Source organism: Populus nigra, chromosome 8, assembly GCF_951802175.1.
Source record: "Populus nigra chromosome 8, ddPopNigr1.1, whole genome shotgun sequence".
Taxonomy (NCBI): Eukaryota; Viridiplantae; Streptophyta; class Magnoliopsida; order Malpighiales; family Salicaceae; genus Populus; species Populus nigra.
Window position 1 is genome coordinate 13,971,691 of NC_084859.1, and position 19,627 is coordinate 13,991,317.

A 19,627-nucleotide genomic window follows, 5' to 3' on the forward strand; every position below is an offset into this window, starting at 1 on the left:
CAAGCTTCTAAGTTAGGTGGTGAATTAGCGATCTGCCCTATGACTATTGGTCAGGGTTCAGATGCGTGAAAAACCGAACTCATATTTGAGTGCCTGCTTGGTAATGGTGGGTAGACGTACCTTAACTATTCCTTGCAACGCCCCCATACTGTCTTTACGAAGAACGTCACTGGGCAGATATGAGACCCTTTTGAGACCAGGTAGAGAACCTACCCATGTTCACATAGTGAATAGAACCTGTCCTTAGGTTGTATGTGCTATTTTTATTTGCATCAGGGCAAACCCTTCTTGAAGCATCTTGAACTCAAGACTTGTGGGTGACCCAATGGCCGTCACTCAGAAAATTTTTATTGTAGAGTTTGGGCAAGAATCAAGATTCTTGTTTCATCATACAAGAGTTATGACCATATGTCACCCCTCGAAGGGTGAGTTCTTCATATAGATTACATGTTCATACATTTATCATGCATGTACCGGGTTAAAATATAGGTTCCCCCACACAAGCTGTGCTACACGTGATTGAAAAAAAAGACGATGGAAATGAAGAAAGATGTCAGAGAGAGGCTCATTGTCAAAAGGAAGTTGAGAGCATCAGAGGTGAAGTAGCTAGACTCAGATCTGCTTGAGCAAGTGTTGAGCATTAAATGGAAAGGGAATGTCTGCACAGTTTTATGTGAGAACACCACTCGTCCACGTCCCATTGAAGCTGCACCTCTCCTTTTCAGTCATGAACAACGACAACAATGCCTTCAGTCATCAACTAATGACAACTTTTGTTCTTGGTCAGCTGCCCTGTTAATTGTTCATCGCCTCCACATCTTTCAATGGCACCAAATAACTGCTAGCCTTCTGTGCATGGTGCATTAGCCTTCTTTGAAGTTACCCCAATTGTCAACTCAATTCCAGTTCAGCGGCACAAGATGTATATAAAAAAAAAAAAAAAAAAACCCCGAAAAAAAAAACCATGATTCGACCCTGAACTTCTATATGGCAGAGCTCTCTCTGTAGAGATTTGTTTGGGGATATGCTAGTGGGAAATGCAAGAGGGGATGCAGTACTTTCATACGCTACAAAAATTTGTCTCATCAGTTTCAGCACTGAAACACTGGAGTAGGCCGAAGAGTCAGACCTAGTCTGAAAACATGAGCAGTCATCGAACTTTGACGTGGCAGAGCTCCCTCCACAAAAACCTGTTTGTCGCTCTGCAAGTGGAAAATGCAAGAGGGGATGTAGTAGTTGTAGATGATATGAAAATTTACACCACCAGTTTCAGTACGAAGACACTGTAGTGGGTTGAAAAGCCAGACCTAGTCTGAAAACAGGGGCAAGCATCAAACTTCAACATAGCAGAGCTCTCTTAACAGGAATCTGTTTGTGGATCTGCAAGTGGGAAATTCAAGAAAGAATATAATAGTTTCAGATCATCTATGATTTTCCTCCTTACAGTGTCAGTATTAAAATGAAAAAGTAGAGAGAAGAGACATGCCTAGACTGAAAAACATGAAGAAGACTGAAACTTTCACAGAGCGGAACTCCCTCTACAGGTGGCTGTTTGCTGCACCGTCAGTGAGGAATCAAAGAGGAGACAAAAAGGGTTTCAGATTCATCAGTTTCTCTTCCAATTGAGACAACGCGTGATCCCACACATCGGCAGTGACAATGCTGCAAGTCTTTGGGTGCTGCCAAGATTATCTAGCTGTTGGAAGGTTTCCAACAATCCACAAACGACCATAACAACATTGGAATATTGACATGAAGTTGTGTGGATTGCCAAAAGAATTGAGCTAGCCATGAAGAAGTGAAAGATTGAAGATTCTGCCATGAATTCCAGAACAATGAAGAGAAATGAATAAGAAGATAACTCTGAAGGTGGAAAACCTTATTCATGTGGTTTAGCCAAGTCTCACTATAGCATCAACTGCTCAAGTACCTTTGTCAGGATCGACATCCTTCTGCCACTTAAGTTTGTCGACTAGCATCTGCCAGATTCTAGAATTTTGCCTGACTCCGACAAAACCCGTGCAACCACCGTTTTCTAGGTGGTTCAATCCAAACAAGAGATGTGTTGTCATAGTGGGGTCCTCGGCCATTTCAGTTCAACAAATGCAAGAGTTTCAAGAATCGAGCTCAGTTTGTGAAAGATGATGTCATCGATCATTTTGTCGCCATAACATCCTCAGAATGACGAGTGATCGGAATTGCTTGGCAAAACACAGATATTGCCAGAGAAGCTGATCTAAGAAGGGGTTAAACTGTCAATCATCTTTTTTTTGGATTTTTTCCCTTCTGCATTTTGTTTTGGGGTCACATCTCATCCTTGAACGAAACATGTCTTTCCTTCGTCTTCCTGTTGTTTTGAAATCAAGAGATGCTTCTTTCAAAGGGTATTTTTACAAAATATTTTGATCAAGCTCCAACATGCGATTAAGATTAATCAGTCCTGAAGATTAAAAGTATTTTGATTGCAGAAATAACTCGATGCTTGAAAATGACATGAGGTGACGAAACAATTTTGAACTCATACCTCCTGAAACTGAACCACACATCATATAGCTAGTTTTAGCAGTATGCATAATGACATGTAGTGGATTCAATAGTTATGGACTCGTGAATCATGATTCTTACAAGTCCCAATCATTACACTGGATGAGGTCAAAATTTATCGGTTCTAACCGACCTTGCTTGAAATGAGAAAAGGCCATCTTTGATATCCCTTTACTTTCTAAAGATTATATCCCTTGCAGTCCCATTTTGAGCATGGTAAAATATTTTCTTTCAAAAAAGAAACCTTGACTAGGATCACACCCCACACTGGGGGCAATGAGAGATATGTTATTAGGAAGGATGAAGACACTGATAGAATCAATGATAAAAGACAGGCTTAGAATAAAAGCCCAATGATTGAGAAAGGGAGAACAAGAAAAGCCATAGATTGAGGGCCATCCAAGAAAATTTTGAGGAAGGTTATGTAAAAGCAAAAAAATTGGAAATGAAGGAGAATGCTTATCAATTCTAAGAGGGGCAAAAGAGGTTTCAATGGAAGAAAGACACAACAAATGCCAAAAGTCAACACCAAAAAAATCAAGTTTCATGTCTTTTGGTGTGTCTAGGATAAAGCCTTTAGTGTCTTCAAAATTTTTTAGATTCATTATTCATCAGAGAAAAAGTTGGATTAGCGTTATGACCTATGTTAAGAGAATTCTGAATTTGATATTAACAAGGTTATATGTCACTTTCTCCACAAAGACAACAATAGGAAAAGAGTTGATGAATAATTTGATGTTGATCCTAGGTCTTTGAAACCCTCAAACACCTTTTGAGCCTGAATTTTCCTTTCTTTCATAAGCCATGAACCATAGCCTGCATTACGTGCTTTTAAAAGCCCTTTTTGATCAAGTAAGCAATCTGAACCGATGAATGACGATCTCAAAACTTGAAGAGCTTTTCCATAAGAGTCGTGGCTTCATGGATTAAGCTACTTGTTATTATGCATGCTGATAAAATTGATGCTAAAAAAGAAAACAATCTTTCTTGATGAATCCTCAAGTTTTGACTTGAGTCTTTTGTTTTCCTTGAAATTCACAGAAGGTCACCTCATTGCAGACCATCAAAAGATATACCCGAAATCAGAGTCTAAAATGGATACAAAGAACCATGAAAAAAAAACCATTTTAGTCTTACAACGGGTCAATTTCTGTTTTCAAAATACAAGACAATCAAAAGACTATATTGAATAGTGTGTGTTGGGTCTTTGACCAAAAAGCTTGATTTTCAAAAGATCTTTTCAAAAAACTGACATCTCTCTAATTTCATTTCAACAACTAGACTTTGAATAGACATGATCTTTGAAAGTATGAGAGTTGATTCCAGAATAGAAAGATTGTCGAACAAGAAGAATATCGATCGAGTTTGTAAAATCCTTGACAAGAATGACATCAACATTTCTCGACATTCCTTGAAAAGTTGACCACCTGGGGGCAATACAGTGGATCCTGAGTAGGAAAACAAACAGTATTCAGATCAGCTGGGGGCAAAGAAAGATGATTAAATGATGAATCAGTGTACCGAAGACAATGGTGTTCAAAGAAAGATAGTCAATGAACGAGCATATTCAGATCATATTGGGGGCAATGTTGTTTAAAGATAGTCCATGATCTAGTGAACCCCGTCAACAATCGGGAAAGCAAAGATACACTTGAAGGACATCTTTATATCGTCATGTTTTGAAACATGGCTATCGATGTGGGCATACAGTTGTATTTGAATGAATATTGAAAAGATGTGCACTCCACCAAGACTGCGATGGAACAATGCTGCACTTAAAGGACAATCTCATATTGTCATCTTTTGAAACATGGTTATCGACAGATGGTATTGCATAGTTGCATTGGAATGAATGTCAGAAAGATGCACACCACCAAGACTGACTGTGGGACCATCTATTCTGAAGCTCAAATGCGCACTTCGCCGTATGAATATAGGTGATAACATGAACATCATTGATGATGTCGAGACATTTCTTTCCACTATCTGATTTGACAAGCTGAAAGGAATCAATGAGAAAGAACATTGAGCATACAACGATGAGTCTTTCACTGCAAGCTATGAGATGCATGTCTGGATGATCGGATGATTTCCATAAAGACTGATGATAACATATACTTGAAGAGTATTGTTTCAACTGGGGGCAAGTTCATGACTGATTAACAATCTTGATGGGTGTTGGCATGATGCATACAACCAATCAAAAGATAATTTTCAGAAAGATCCAGGAGAGAAAATCCTTCATAATGAATCAAGCAACACCGCACTTGGGGGCAGAGTCAAGCTTGATAAACAACAAGAGCAGTAATCATTGTGGACAACCCCAGGAGGGGCATTGCACTTACCGCTAAGTGGATGGCTAGCGCATGAATGAGCCAAGGCATCAAGAGAACAAAGAAAGCTTTGGAATGCAAACAAAGGCACCCTGTGATGATGGAACATCGAAGAGGGGGGACCTATATTTCAAATCAGGTAAGGATGCATGCATGTCATCTAACGTTAAAACATTACACATATTTTTTATTTTGTTTTGTTGCAAGAAAAATCCTCAATGTAGTTTAGCAAGATTGGGGACCAAAAAAAAAAGAAAAAAGAAGAAGAATCATTGAGCTGATAATAACAAAGAATCATGGTTGTGACCTTGGAACGGGAAGAAGATGAGATAAGCCTTATTGTTAGGAAAATCAACCTTGCAATCAGGAAGCATCGAGTTTTCAAACCCTGCGATCAAGAATTATCAAGAAGCACCAAGTTTTCCGGCCCTTCGTCAATCATCCCTTCAGGACTTCGCTAGGTAAGTCCCTTTTTTCACACTTGTCATATCACATCTTTCATCTGGGTAGGTCACCCATCACAATGAGACCACCATCTTTCATTTGGGTAGGTCACCCATTATAACACGACCACTTCATATTTTTTCTATCTTCCATCTGGGTAGGTCACCCATTATAATGAGACCGCACATCGCATTCTTTTCACCTGGGTAGGTCACCCATAACAATGAGACCACTTCATATTTTTTCTATCTTCCACCTGGGTAGGTCACCCATAACAATGAGACCACTTCATATTTTTTTATATCCTCCATTTGGGTAGGTCACCCATAACAATGAGACCACTTCATATTTTTTTTCTATCTTCCATTTGGGTAGGTCACCCATTATAATGAGACCGCACTTCACATTCTTTCCACCTGGGTAGGTCACCCATAACAATGAGACCACTTCATATTTTTTCTATCCTCCACCTGGGTAGGTCACCCATAATAATGAGACCACTTCATATTTTTCTCATCTTCCATCTGGGTAGGTCACCCATTACAATGAGACCACTTCATATTTTTTCTATCTTCCATCTGGGTAGGTCACCCATTATAATAAGACCACACTTCACTATCTTTCCATTTGGGTAGGTCACCCATCATAATGAGACCGCTTTCCATATTCTTTCCACCCGGGTAGGTCACCCATTACAATGAGACCACTTTTTACACATTTTTTAGTTCCACTTGAAAGAGGTCGCCAGATGGGATCTCATGTAGCTTTGGTTAAAGGGAATTGCCAGATGGGATTTCAGGTTGACCGAGCTACCACACTTTTTTCTAAGTTCCAGATGAATGAGGTCGCCAGATGGGATCTCATGTAGCTTTGGTTAAAGGGAATCGCCAGATGGGATTTCAGGTTGACCGAGCTACCACACATTTTTTAGTTCCACTTGAATGAGATTGCCAGATGGAATCTCATGTAGCTTTGGTTAAAGGGAATCGCCAGATGGGATTTCAGGTTGACTGAGCTACCATATTTTTTAGTTCCACTTTAATGAGGTCGCCAGATGGGATCTCATGTAGCTTTGGTTAAAGGGAATCGCCAGATGGGATTTCAGGTTGACCGAGCTACCACACATTTTTTAGTTCCAGTTGAATGAGGTTGCCAGATGGAATCTCATGTAGCTTTGGTTAAAGGGAATTGCCAGATGGGATTTCAGGTTGACCGAGCTACCACACTTTTTTCTAAGTTCCAGTTGAATGAGGTCGCCAGATGGGATCTCATGTAGCTTTGGTTAAAGGGAATCGCCAGATGGGATTTCAGGTTGACCGAGCTACCACACATTTTTTAGTTCCACTTGAATGAGATTGCCAGATGGAATCTCATGTAGCTTTGGTTAAAGGGAATCGCCAGATGGGATTTCAGGTTGACCGAGCTACCACATTTTTTAGTTCCACTTTAATGAGGCCGCCAGATGGGATCTCATGTAGCTTTGGTTAAAGGGAATCGCCAGATGGGATTTCAGGTTGACCGAGCTACCACACATTTTTTAGTTCCAGTTGAATGAGGTTGCCAGATGGAATCTCATGTAGCTTTGGTTAAAGGGAATCGCCAGATGGGATTTCAGGTTGACCGAGCTACCACACATTTTTCTAAGTTCCAGTTGAATGAGGTCGCCAGATTGGATCTCATGTAGCTTTGGTTAAAGGGAATCGCCAGATGGGATTTCAGGTTGACCAAGCTACACACATTTTTTAGTTTTGGTTTAATGAGGTCGCCAGATGGGATCTCATGTTGGTTCTGGTTAAAGGGGATCGCCGGATGGGATCTCAGGTTAGCCCAACCACGCAGATTTTGATTTTGGTTCAAGGAGATCGCCAGATGGGATCTCAAGTTAACAAAAAAAAAAGAGAAAAAAAAAGAGAGTGAAAGAAAGAAAGAAAGAAGAGGAAGAAAGGAGAAAAAAAAAAGAGAGAAAGAAACAGTTAGAGTTTTTCTTTACAAAGTTTACTACGCAAAACATTGAGGAGTTTTGTTTCGTAAGCATTGTAAAGAGGGGGCATCTGTTGCTACCCAATTTTTGACCCATGTTTTAATAAATTTTCAGAAAAAATCCAAAAATAGCGAAAAGCATTGAAAACCCAAAAAATACATTTTTTAATACATTTGCATCGTTTTTAGCATTTTCAGCGTCGTCTAAAAAGAATTTAAATTTTCAAAGGTCTTTCGAACGCGTTCAACTTTTAACGCGTTAATTTTAAAATCATTGATTTTCCTCATTGAGTCGACGTTGATATTTGCTCGCTTTCAAAAATACAAAAAAAATAAGAAAAATCAAAATTTACAAAAAAAAAGAGGAAAAGAGAAGGAAAGAAAAGTTGAGGGACTAGTTTGAAAACCTAGCAAAATTTTTCCGATAAATACCATGCTATACTGAATTTTCAAGGGGGGGGGCAATTTTGCAATTAAAGAAGGCAACCAAAAAACCCTAAAGGCTGAAATTTTTTTCATCTCCTGCACCCTAGGCAGCCGCCCCCCTCCCCTGAATTTTTTTCTCTTCTCCCGCAACTGGACAGCCAGCCCCCTCCGGCTGGCCACATTTTTTTCTTCTCTGCACACAGCCCCACCCTTTGCCTTTGATTTTTCCACACCAGCCGCTTCACCCAAAACAGTAGCCCCCTCCTGGATTTGGTTCTCTTCTTCCTCCAGCCCCCCTCCCCGTTTTCAATTTTTCTCTCTTATTCTCGCCAGCCAAGAGGAAGGCTCCCTCAGCCCAAACAACAGCCCCAGCTTGGCACTCCCCCTGGTCATCTTCATCAACCAAGGAACCCATCCCCTTTTCCAGCCGGACCTTCCACCCGACAACCCACACAAACACAGCCTTTATTTCCAGCTTCTTCTCCTAAACCAGTCGCCTCCCCCTCATTTTCTTCTCCCAGCCGGCAGCCCCAGCCTTTACAAAAAAGGAAAGCCACAGCTGGTCCTCACCTCTCCATCGTCCCCCTCCTCCCTCAGCCTTGCTGCTCAACAGCTGCTCTCTTCTCCACAACGAAGCCAGCCGAACAGACGACAACAGCAGCAGCGCCGTCCTCACCAGGGAGCCAGCAGCGCCGTCATCGGCAGTGAGCAGCAGCCCACACACGGCAGCGCCGGGGCCCCACTCTTCATCATCTCCTTCAACCGGTCAGCAGTAGCCCTTCTCCAGCAACGGCAAACACAGACCCACGGCCTCCCTCTTCAGCCGCAGACGCCATTTCTTCTCTCCCCACTGACCGGACAGCCACCCCCATCTCCACCGCAACTTCAACAGCCACGGACGGCAGTAGACGTCAGGTCTTCCATCGGCAGAAGAGAACCAAACAGAGAAGGGAGAAGGCAGAGAAACGGGACTGATCTAAGAAGGAAAACTAAAGCAGATCCGAAAAAAACAAAGGAAAGAAAAATTAAAATCAACTGGTTGTTGGGATTTTGCTGTTAGTGCAGGTCACCGCCGGCGAGGAAAAGGAGAGGGGAAGAAGTCGATCCAGACCCCCCTGTTGCTGGTTTTTTTCTTGCGGCGGCGCGTGAGCCCACGCGCCGCCAGTGACGGTGGCTCGTGGGAAGACGCGCGCCACTGTTCCTGCGCACTGTTCATGCTCGCCAGAATGTCTCCCAACACTGTTAGGGATTTTTAGGGGCTGTTCTGTAATTTTTAAATTGTTTAATGTAATTTCTTTGTTGAGTTTTGAAGTTTTATAATTTGTAATGTGGATGTAAAAGAAAAAAGAAAAGAAAAAGGGAAAAGAAAAAAAGAAAAGAAAAGATATAGTGAAAGTGTATGTGTGTGTTTGTATTCGTTTTATGTATTATTATTTTTTTTATATACAAAATTGCAAAGATTAAAGAAGAATTTAATATTTTGATTGGATCACGGTCAAGATTTATTAACTTACATGTAAGTTGTATTTCTAATATCCGATGAAAAGACAATTATTAAAACTTCTTTAACATGTCAAAGCCACGAAGCAGCTTACCTCAGGTAGGGTGCGTTAGGGGTGCTAATACCTTCCCTAACCACAACCAGTCCCTTACCCGTGAATCTCTGACAAGACCAGTACATATGGTTTCCTAGTAGCCTTGAATAAATTACTAGGTGGCGACTCCAACAAACCAATCAAATCAACGCATAACAACGAAAAATCGCCAAGCCGATGCCGCGCGGATTTTTTCGACGTGCGACAGCTTGTTCTTGATCAATCTCGACTATAGAATGACAAGTTCTTATTTGATTATAATATATTATTTTTGTTGTTGCGGTTTTCTTCTTTTGTTATCTCTTTACCATTTTCACGTGTAGTTTTTAAATTTTTATTTTCATTTTATAACTGGAAATTAAGAATGGTTCAATAAATAAAAAGAAACATGAGAGAGATGAGCGGTGAGTTACCAAATCGGATAGACCGATAGAGGGACTTGATTATAAGTAATGAATTTCAAGCGGGAGGGTCAAACTAATAAAATTAGATGTGGGGGTGGTATTAAAACAATTATAAAAGTAGGAGGATGTCTGAGATAATCAACCCCTGAGTTTAGAAAGTAGATTAATGAAAAGTAAATTATATTTTTTATATTGGGTAGTCTGAAAAATATTTTATAGTGTTTAACTATATAATTAAAAATAAGTTGAAAAATAATTTATTAATAATCTATTTTTTTCAAGTTTATTAAAAGATTGGGGACAAAATTTGACATATACAAAAGTTGAAAGAATGTGAAATTAAAAAACAATTATAATTTTATAAATTATTTTTATTAAAAAAATAATAATAAAAAGAATTAAGACTAAATCTAGTAGATAAAAAAGTTGAAAGATGATGAAATTAAAAACAAACAATTTTATAGATTATTTAAAATATAATAAATAACAGTAACAAATTAGGGACCAAAAATAATATATAAAAAATTTTAAAAAAATAATAAAGATCATAGTTGATATAAAAATTAAATTCTAAAAGGATAAATTAAAAAAATATTCAAAACAAAATATATATAGATCAAAATGATCAAATACTAAATTTGATATAATCAATAAATTACAAAATATTTTTGATTTTTTTACAATTTTTTGAAAGTATTTTAGCCTAAAACAAAAGGAAAATATTTTATTGAAAATCAAATCAATTTTTTCTCTTGATTATAAAGTGTTTTTCATTTACAAATCTTTGTAATAATACAAGCACTAAAAAATTATTTTTTATAAAACAAGCAGGCCTTAAACTTTTTATATAAAAAAATCAACATATCAAACTTAAGATCATCCCAATCTAATCCAAGAGTGGTTTGCATTGGGCTTATTGGGTCATCTATGCCTTTTTAGAGCTCTCTCATTAGTCATCATTTCGAGGGGTGTTAGGCCACCAGGATACCCTTGACTTATCTTGGAATGGCATGGAGATGCAAGCCTGGTTTAGGTCTTGGAAACCCGAGGGAGATTCAGGCCATAGTTAAGATGGCTTTAACAATCACCTGGACACGATAATAAGTATATTTGGCCACAAGTCGTGTATGCGAGACTATGTTTGAAATTGTAATTGAGATTATTTTTTAAAATAATTTTTATTTATAAAAATATTAAAATAATTTATTTTTTAAAAAATTATTTTTAACAATAATATATTAAAACAATAAGAAAAATATTAAAAAAATTTAACTTAATAAATAATGATAAAAAACAAATAAATCCATTTCCAGACATGTCCTGGGTCTAGCCCAAGCCCCATCAGTTATATTAAAAATTAGATGACATGTTTGCACGCTGCTGCAGGTTTATAAAATAAATATGTTTGATGGTGTTATAGTTATGAATAAATTTTTTAAAAATAAAATCGACAAAGATAATTTTGAAAAAAATTATAATAAAAAATAAAACACAGAAAAAAAAGAGGAAAAAACCTATATATGGAAACACTATAGCAATCAACATTGTTCTGTGAGGAAAGTTACAGTGCTTACCCCACATAATTTAGTCTTACTTGTAATTGTAATTCTCAACCAATTTAATATTAAAAAACTAAAATCGACAAGGACAATTAAAAAAAACATAAAAAAGGGGGAAAACACTATATCAATACACGATAATTTGCGAGAAAAACTACAGTGTTTTTCTCATATATTGTAATTGTAATTCTCAATCAACTTGATATTAAAAAATAAAATCGAAAAAATAGTTTTATAAAAAATTATAAAAAATAAAAACAACAAAAAAAACCACGTGAATGAACACTGCAGTAATCTACAATGTTTTAAAGAAAAAAATTACAAAGCTAAATTCTCAACCAACTTTATATTAAAAAAATAAAATTAACAAATACAATTTTGAACAAAATCATAAAAAAAAACCACGTGGAGAAATACAGTAGCAGTCCATAGTGTTTTGTGAGAAAAGTTACAACTGGAATTTTCAACTAACTTAATATTAAAAAAAAATCAACAAATAATTTAAAAAAAAACAATAACAAAAAAAATTATGTGGGGAAACACTATATCAATTCACAGTATTTTTTGTATAAAAATTACAAAATTAAATTCTTAACCAGCTCAATATTTAAAAAAATAAAATCGACAAAGACAATTTTGTGGGAAAAAAATGAAAAAAAGGGACAAAAATAGAAAAAACAATTGGGGAAAAAACCAAAAAAACAAAAAAAATAAAATCGATAAATAATTTTGAAAAAAATTATAAAAAAACTATGTGGGAAAAAACTATAGCAATTCATAGTGTTTAAAAAAAATTATAAAACTAAATTCTTAACCGGCTCAATATTTAAAAATAAAATCGACAAAGATAATTTTATAAAAAAAAAAACAAATCAAAAAATATAAAAATATTGTAACAATCTACAGTAACATATAAAGAAAACTATACTCCCACATGTTTTAAAATATTACTTAATTTGTGAAAAAAAAAACAAAAAAAAAACAAAAAAAGGAGAAGAGGAAAGCGCTGTATTACTGTAGCTTCCCCACACCTGTTTCAGAGTATTGCTTAATACTAAAGAAATCGGACACGCCAGTGAGTCTACAATCAAGCAAATACAAAGATGCATATTTGATAAGAAAAATGGAAAAAAAAGGAAAGATCAGGAGATAGATCAAACAGACTGAAATCTACAGGGCATAGTCCAACTAAAAACAGAATAAAACCTCAAACGTTTGTTGACAATACATTTTAGATCATCGTTTCCTGTCAAAAATCAAATTTTATCAAACGAAAAACCCAGCCCCCATTGTGATTGGGCAAAATTTATTTACTTTTTATTTAAAATTATTATTTCTTATATATTAATTTTTGATATATTGATATTAAAAATAAATATTAGAATATTAAAAAATATTTTAAAAATAATTATTACTACACTCCAAAATATCACATGAATAATAAAGAGTGATTTATAAATTTCTATGCCATCAAAACTAATTATTGGTCTTTTTATAATAAAATATTTGAAAAAGTCTCCTGACGAGCATTAACCATCCTCAACTTGTAGTTTTTTTCTGTTTCAAAGATTCCCCTCCCCGCCTCCTTTATATATAAAAAAAACATTTAATTGACAAATTGATTAAATCATAAGAATATAAGATTTAAAATATATAAATAATTGTAAAATCCTTAAACAAATAATAAAATACCATCCGAGATGTATGTACTCTGATTAAAACCTCCGAGAGGTCCACTGATTATTAAAACTTCCCATAGCGCTTATACATGCATCCCTGCTCTCTCTTTTTTACCTTTCTCCGTAGCAGAAAGAAAGGAAAACATCCCAGGAAACCCTCCCCTCTCCAAAATTCCTCTCTATATAGAACAGGTTATCAGGGTTTCTGTCTCTCAAATTCTCTCAATCATAAGAAAAAAAACTCTTAACCTGATTTCTCTCGCCATTGTTTTCAATCCCCGTCTGGTACGCCCCTCTCAATATTTAGGGTTTACTAGCCGGCTTTGTTTTTGTTGTTTTTTTGTTATGCATTGAATGATTTTACCGATTCTGACAAGCAATATTGCTTGTGATTGGAGTATTTGTTTTCCAGTCGAGCTTTTCATCTTAGGTTTCCATTTTTAGAGTCTTGATTTGATTTTAGAGTTTGTTTGTTTCTTTAGTGTTGCTGTTTAATTCCAATCCCAGGTTTAATGTTCTTGCGTTTTGATCGATTCTTTTTTGCGGATTTTTCATTATTTTATGGTTCTGGATGGTTTATGGCTATGAACCATTGTTAATATTTTTGTGTTTTGATTTAATAATATCTTGGGGTTTTTATTTTTTGATTGTTTGTTTGTTTTGTTTTGTTCAGCACTGCTAAACTGCACACACCTTTTTCTGTAACTACTGGTTTGGACTTGGATTGATGTTTTTGTTCTGCAAAAAGGATTGAAAAGATCGGCATTATGATGAGCGGGGTCGAGTCTTTCACTTTTTAATTCGTGGGTGAGGGTTTTGATAATCTTCTTTATGTTTTAACAGAAGATTCATTATGAGTAAGGATCGCAAGACTACCGAACTTGAGGAGGGATGGGAATATATGCAGAATGGGATCTCAAAGCTGAAGGGGATCCTGGATGGATCACTAGAGCAATTCAGCTCTGAAGAATATATGATGCTTTACACGTATATTTCCTTTTCTTTTTTATTAACGTTGTTTTGATGAAATGGTTAGAAGATTCTTGCAAATGTTCTAATCTTTCTTTATTGTCAACACTTCAGAACTATCTACAATATGTGTACTCAGAAGCCACCAAATGACTATTCTCAACAGCTTTATGACAAGTATAGGGAAGCTTTTCAAGTATATATTAACTCCACGGTGAGGAGGATTAGCATCTGTTTTTTTCTCTTCAATTTGCTGTTTGATCCATGTTTATCAGTTATCATCTTGCAAGTACAACTGCTTTCCTCAAGACATCGTTATTGCCAATGTCTGCATTGTATGATTCGCTGGATAAGGTCTTTTCTTTCCATTTACAATGCAAAAAAGTAAAGCTACAAAACAATGATGTCTGGTGATGTTAGTTCTAAATCAACAGCTATTTGGTGCAGTGTACAATGAGTTATTTTGTTATGCCATGTTGCATCTATCACTGCAATATAAAACTTTCTTCAGTTCAATGATCTTGTAAATTGAGGGTGGGGTATGGGTGGTTTGTTCTTGCAGTGATCACTGGGTTTTACATTTATTTATTAAAGAAGTTTCAGCAGTGTCGTTTTATCAATGGCCAGTTTGATTTGCTTATCCTAATGAATAATTCAACTTTTTGGCCTTTTTTACTGTTTAACATTCATAGTTCTGTTTTCCTTGTCAGGTATTACCATCAATAAGGGAGAAACATGATGAGTTTATGCTGAGGGAGCTTGTAAAAAGATGGGTTAATCATAAAATTATGGTTAGGTGGTTGTCACGCTTCTTCAATTATCTTGACCGTTACTTCATTGCTCGGAGGTCACTTCCACCACTTAATGAAGTTGGACTGACTTGCTTCCGTGATCTGGTATGCTAATTCCTTTGACTGCTTCATTTTCTCTAACCATCATCTGGATTACTCATTTTCTTGTTTAAGAGATAATTTAAATGATTTTGTTATCAATTTTCATTTTTTCAGGTTTATCAGGAAGTGCATAGTCAAGCCAAGGATGCTGTGCTTGATGTGGTAAGCTACTTGAACTTTTTTGCTTCTTTAGGCAGTGAGATTCAATTCCTCTTTCTAATAACAAAGTTGGAATTATTGTATGGTGGCCAGATTGGTAAAGAACGTGATGGGGAACAGATAGACAGAGCACTGCTAAAGAATGTTTTAGATATATACGTTGAGATTGGAATGTCACAAATGGATCATTATGCAGATGATTTTGAAGCACACATGCTTCAAGGTACTGGTGCTTACTATTCTGTTAAAGCAGCAAACTGGATTCGAGAGGATTCTTGTCCAGATTACATGATAAAGGCAAGAACTTATTTGCATGGGTCTTTCTAGTTGTTTTATGATTAACATTTTTTATCCTAAACACTGTTTGTGGACATGCAGGCTGAGGAATGCTTGAAGAGAGAGAGGGATAGAGTTTCTCACTACTTGCATTCAAGCAGTGAGATAAAATTAGTGGAGGTTAGTTGGCTACATATCACATGCACAGGATTATTGGTTTCTTCCTTTTCTGTGCTGGAAAATATGTATTTGCTCATTTATCATACCTGTTTTCACATATACCATGTGTTATGCAAATACATATTTTTGTTTTGATTACATGCTGTGTCTCTGCCTAATGGTAATCAGCTAACTAAACTTTTTTAAGGAAGCTATAAAATAAAAATTTATCTCATGACCTTACTGTATTTGCTGTTTAGCACATTTGGGGAGGACAAGGAATCTTGCTATTATTCCTTTTACTTGGATGCCATGACCTTACTGTATTGGGTGTTTTTTTTTTTTTATGAATAGATTGTAGACTAATAAATAGCGACATGTTATGTAGAAAGTGCAACATGAGTTATTGGTGGTCAATGCAAATCAACTGCTAGAGAAGGAACATTCTGGAGTTCGTGCATTGCTCAGAGATGACAAGGTAAATGGTGGTTTGGCGTTGCTTCAAGTCCTGATTCTTAGTGGTCATTGTGTCATATACTGCAAATAATAATATATTCTCGGTTACACCTTGTCAGGTGGAAGATCTATCCAGGATGTTTAGGCTTTATCATAAGGTTACCCGTGGCTTGGAACCTGTTTCTAATGTATTCAAGCAGGTTGGTTGACATCCTCTGTTTTTGCTATTTTGCTACCAAAAGAGCCCTCTTATCATGTATTTTTTTTTATTACTGATCCTTCCCACAATTCTCAACAACCTACCCCCTTTTTGTGCTTTGGATAGCATATTACTGCTGAAGGAACAGCCTTGATCCAGCAAGCAGAAGACGCTGCGAGTAGCCAGGTTTGTTGCCGTGATTTTATTCTTTGCACTGCTTGATCTAAATTGGCATTTTAGCATCATTTTAGCTGCTTGCTACATGTGTTAAAATTATATTATGTGCGGTCCCCAAGAGTTTTTGCATTTTTCATGTAATTTTGACCATTCTTATCAGCACTATAGTAGCTGGGGGAGGACAACACTAGTCTTGTAGTTATAATAATGTGTCTTTTACATTTCCGCTGACTCTTTTTTATGGTTATACGGGAAAACATTTAGAGTTGTTACTCTTGAGGTTGTAATGCCGACTCCATATTTCCACAGCTATTTTTTAATAATGCAATATATATATATATAGAAATAAGTTAGATGTATCTTTTTTTCAATTGTTAATTGTGGTGCTAAAGGTGGTTTTGTGCTTCCACAGGCTGCAAATGGTGGTGTTCAGGAACAAGTAAATCTTTTGCCTTCTATGTTTTAGATACCTATTGATAATTGGGAAGGTCAAATAATTGACTTGATGGATTGATTTCAGGTTCTCATTCGAAAGATAATTGAGCTGCATGATAAATACATGACTTATGTGACTGCTTGTTTTCAAAACCACACATTGTTTCACAAGGTTGGTGGCAGACAACATATTCCGGCTCTTCAAGTTTTGTTTTGTCATTTTGTCTAACAGGTTTGTCCTCCCTTTTGGGTTGTTAAATAGGCCATGAAAGAGGCTTTTGAGATCTTTTGCAATAAAACAGTTGCTGGGAGCTCAAGTGCTGAACTACTGGCAACCTTTTGTGACACTATCCTCCGAAAGGGTGGAAGTGAGAAACTAAGTGATGAAGCCATTGAAGAAACACTGGAGAAGGTGACCTTGCGAAGGATTTTAATTAATTTGTAAATCATTATAATGTAGTCTGATGGATTTTTCAGGGTGATATATTGAGACCTATTACTGATTATGGCTTTTAATTGTGGTGGATTTCTGTAGGTGGTTAAGCTGCTTGCATTTATTAGTGACAAGGACCTTTTTGCTGAATTTTATAGGTAGGACTGATCTCTGCCTTTCATTTCATATGTTTGTTGTTTGTACCGTTTCTTATTTAGTCATTAGTATACTTGATTTAAGTTCTTTTTTTTTCTTTTTCCAGGAAAAAACTTGCCCGTCGACTTCTTTTTGATCGGAGTGCTAACGATGAACATGAAAGGAGTATACTGTCAAAATTGAAGCAGCAATGTGGTGGACAATTTACCTCAAAGATGGAAGGAATGGTGAGCTGGGGGCACTGGTATAATGTTTGTCAATGTGTCCATGTAACTGTGGTGATAAATTGTCTCTTTTGTGTTTCTTTTCCAGGTCACAGATTTGCAATTGGCAAAGGAACATCAGTCCAGCTTTGATGAGTATCTTGCCAATAACCCATCCACACGTCTGGGGATTGATTTGCAAGTAAATGTTCTCACAACTGGGTACTGGCCAACATATAAATCCTCTGATATCAACCTACCTGCAGAAATGGTAATGATTTACGTTTTCATATTAGACAGTAGGGTTTTTTCTGTATTTGTGATGTAATGGTAATCTGGCAGAAAATCAAAAACAGAATTTCTTTTCCTTTTTCTTCAAAATGAACATTTTGGAACCTTTTGTTTCAGGCTAGGGGAGTGGAAGTTTTCAAGGAGTTCTATGACCTGAAGAGCAAGCACAGAAAACTAACATGGATTTACTCTTTGGGATCTTGCCACATTAATGCCAAGTTTGACCAAAAAACTATTGAGCTGGTTGTGACGACCTACCAGGTACGGTATCAAACCTACCTTTGTAGGATAGTGGAGGGATGATTTGCATATATTTTTCCATCATTATTGCATTCAGATGTTTGGTTCTGATTATTTGATTCCTGTCTATCTTCTACAGGCTTGTCTCCTGATGCTTTTTAATACTTCAGACAAACTCAGTTATTCAGAGATTATGACCCAGTCAAACTTGAGTGATGATGACTTGCCTAGATTGCTTCATTCCCTGTCATGTGGCAAGTATAAAATCCTTAGCAAGGAGCCAAACACAAAGACTGTTAACCAAAATGATTACTTTGAGTTCAATCACAAGTTCAATGATAGGATGAGGAGGATCAAGGTCTGATATTCTCGACACTCTCTACTGTCAATTATATTTTGATGTTTTACTACGTCATTGACAATATTGCCTTTTCACATTTGGGGTTGGGGTTTATACTCTGGATATTAAATACTTGAAATGGTGCAACTTAGGTTCCTCTTCCACTTGTTGATGAAAGAAAGAAGGTTGTTGAAGATGTCGACAAAGACAGACGGTATGCTATTGATGCTGCAATTGTGCGCATCATGAAGAGTCGGAAAGTGTTGGGTCATCAACAGCTTGTCTTGGAGTGTGTTGAGCAGTTGAATCTCATGTTCAAGGTATGGCATACACTTCCCTTTAAATTTATCAGACAAAGTTTAGAGAAACTGACAAATATAATGGGAGGATCTGGGGCCTGTGTTTAATTTTATGACTCGTATCAAGATTAGAAAATGCTATAGCCCTGTTGGTCCAGTGAGGGGATTGCTTTCAAGAAAATCTTACTTTCTGGTTCTTAGATAGAGTGGATGCTCTTATGAATTAATAGAACCCCAACATTTGCAAGCATGATACCTGTAGATAGAACATGAGTTTTTCTACTCTGCTATGATACTTCTTTCTGAATATGCGTAGTTAGCCTTTTTTGAAAAATCCTCCAAAATCTCACCGGGTGAGGATTAGGAGGCTAGTAGCATTGCTGCTGTCAATAAAAAGATATCGAGGGGTATCCTCAATATTGGAAGACCTTTTCTTTTATGTAATCTACATATCCTTGTATGATAACCGATGGATTGTAATATGCAGCCTGACATTAAAGCTATCAAGAAGCGGATAGAAGATCTGATCTCCCGAGATTATTTAGAAAGAGACAAGGAAAACCCAAACATGTTCAAGTACCTGGCTTGATTTTTGCTTGAAAGGGGAGCTGAAAGGGAGTATACAGTTGCAGTTATTCAGATTAATCAATGTAAATGGCGTAGTTGCAATTGCCTTTAGTCATTACACAAAAAATGAGAATACAGGGTCAGGATTGTTGTACATTTTCTCCTCAATGCAGCCAGCTTTCTGCAGTGGTCTCATCTAACCCGCAGTTACTGAAGATCAGTAGTAGGAAATATAACTTCTTATTGGCACAAGCTTGTTTGATGCCATATGCAATGTTGCCTTGCTATTACTACATTATCTCGTTGAAATATGGTAATTGCCCCATTTCGCTTCGATTTGCTATGTTGCACTATGGCACTGAAAAAAATTAAATCTTACTCTACGGAGAATGCATCCTTTAGGAAAGCCTG

The 19,627-nt window shown here is 36.6% G+C and overlaps 1 protein-coding gene across 1 annotated transcript; it reads left to right on the plus strand.

Moving 5' to 3' along the window:
- The first annotated feature begins 13,020 nt into the window (after positions 1-13,020).
- On the plus strand, positions 13,021-19,552 carry LOC133700960 (cullin-1-like). The gene is made up of 20 exons (XM_062124703.1): positions 13,021-13,249; positions 13,808-13,951; positions 14,048-14,147; positions 14,644-14,829; positions 14,941-14,988; positions 15,079-15,282; positions 15,364-15,441; positions 15,809-15,898; positions 15,996-16,076; positions 16,202-16,261; positions 16,665-16,691; positions 16,773-16,859; positions 16,950-17,099; positions 17,223-17,278; positions 17,383-17,503; positions 17,589-17,750; positions 17,888-18,031; positions 18,150-18,368; positions 18,503-18,670; positions 19,137-19,552. Exons 2-20 carry the CDS (start codon positions 13,818-13,820, stop codon positions 19,236-19,238), a joined length of 2,217 nt encoding a protein of 738 aa, XP_061980687.1. The 5' UTR covers positions 13,021-13,249; positions 13,808-13,817; the 3' UTR covers positions 19,239-19,552.
- The last annotated feature ends 75 nt before the right edge of the window (positions 19,553-19,627 follow it).

Excerpts from the sequence above, each read along its gene's own strand:
- LOC133700960 (XM_062124703.1), top strand. The coding sequence starts at position 13,818 with ATGAGTAAGGATCGCAAGACTACCGAACTTGAGGAGGGATGGGAATAT. Across the intron at positions 14,830-14,940 it reads TGACTTGCTTCCGTGATCTG|GTTTATCAGGAAGTGCATAG; the intron begins GTATGCTAATTC and ends TCATTTTTTCAG. Across the intron at positions 14,989-15,078 it reads AGGATGCTGTGCTTGATGTG|ATTGGTAAAGAACGTGATGG; the intron begins GTAAGCTACTTG and ends TATGGTGGCCAG.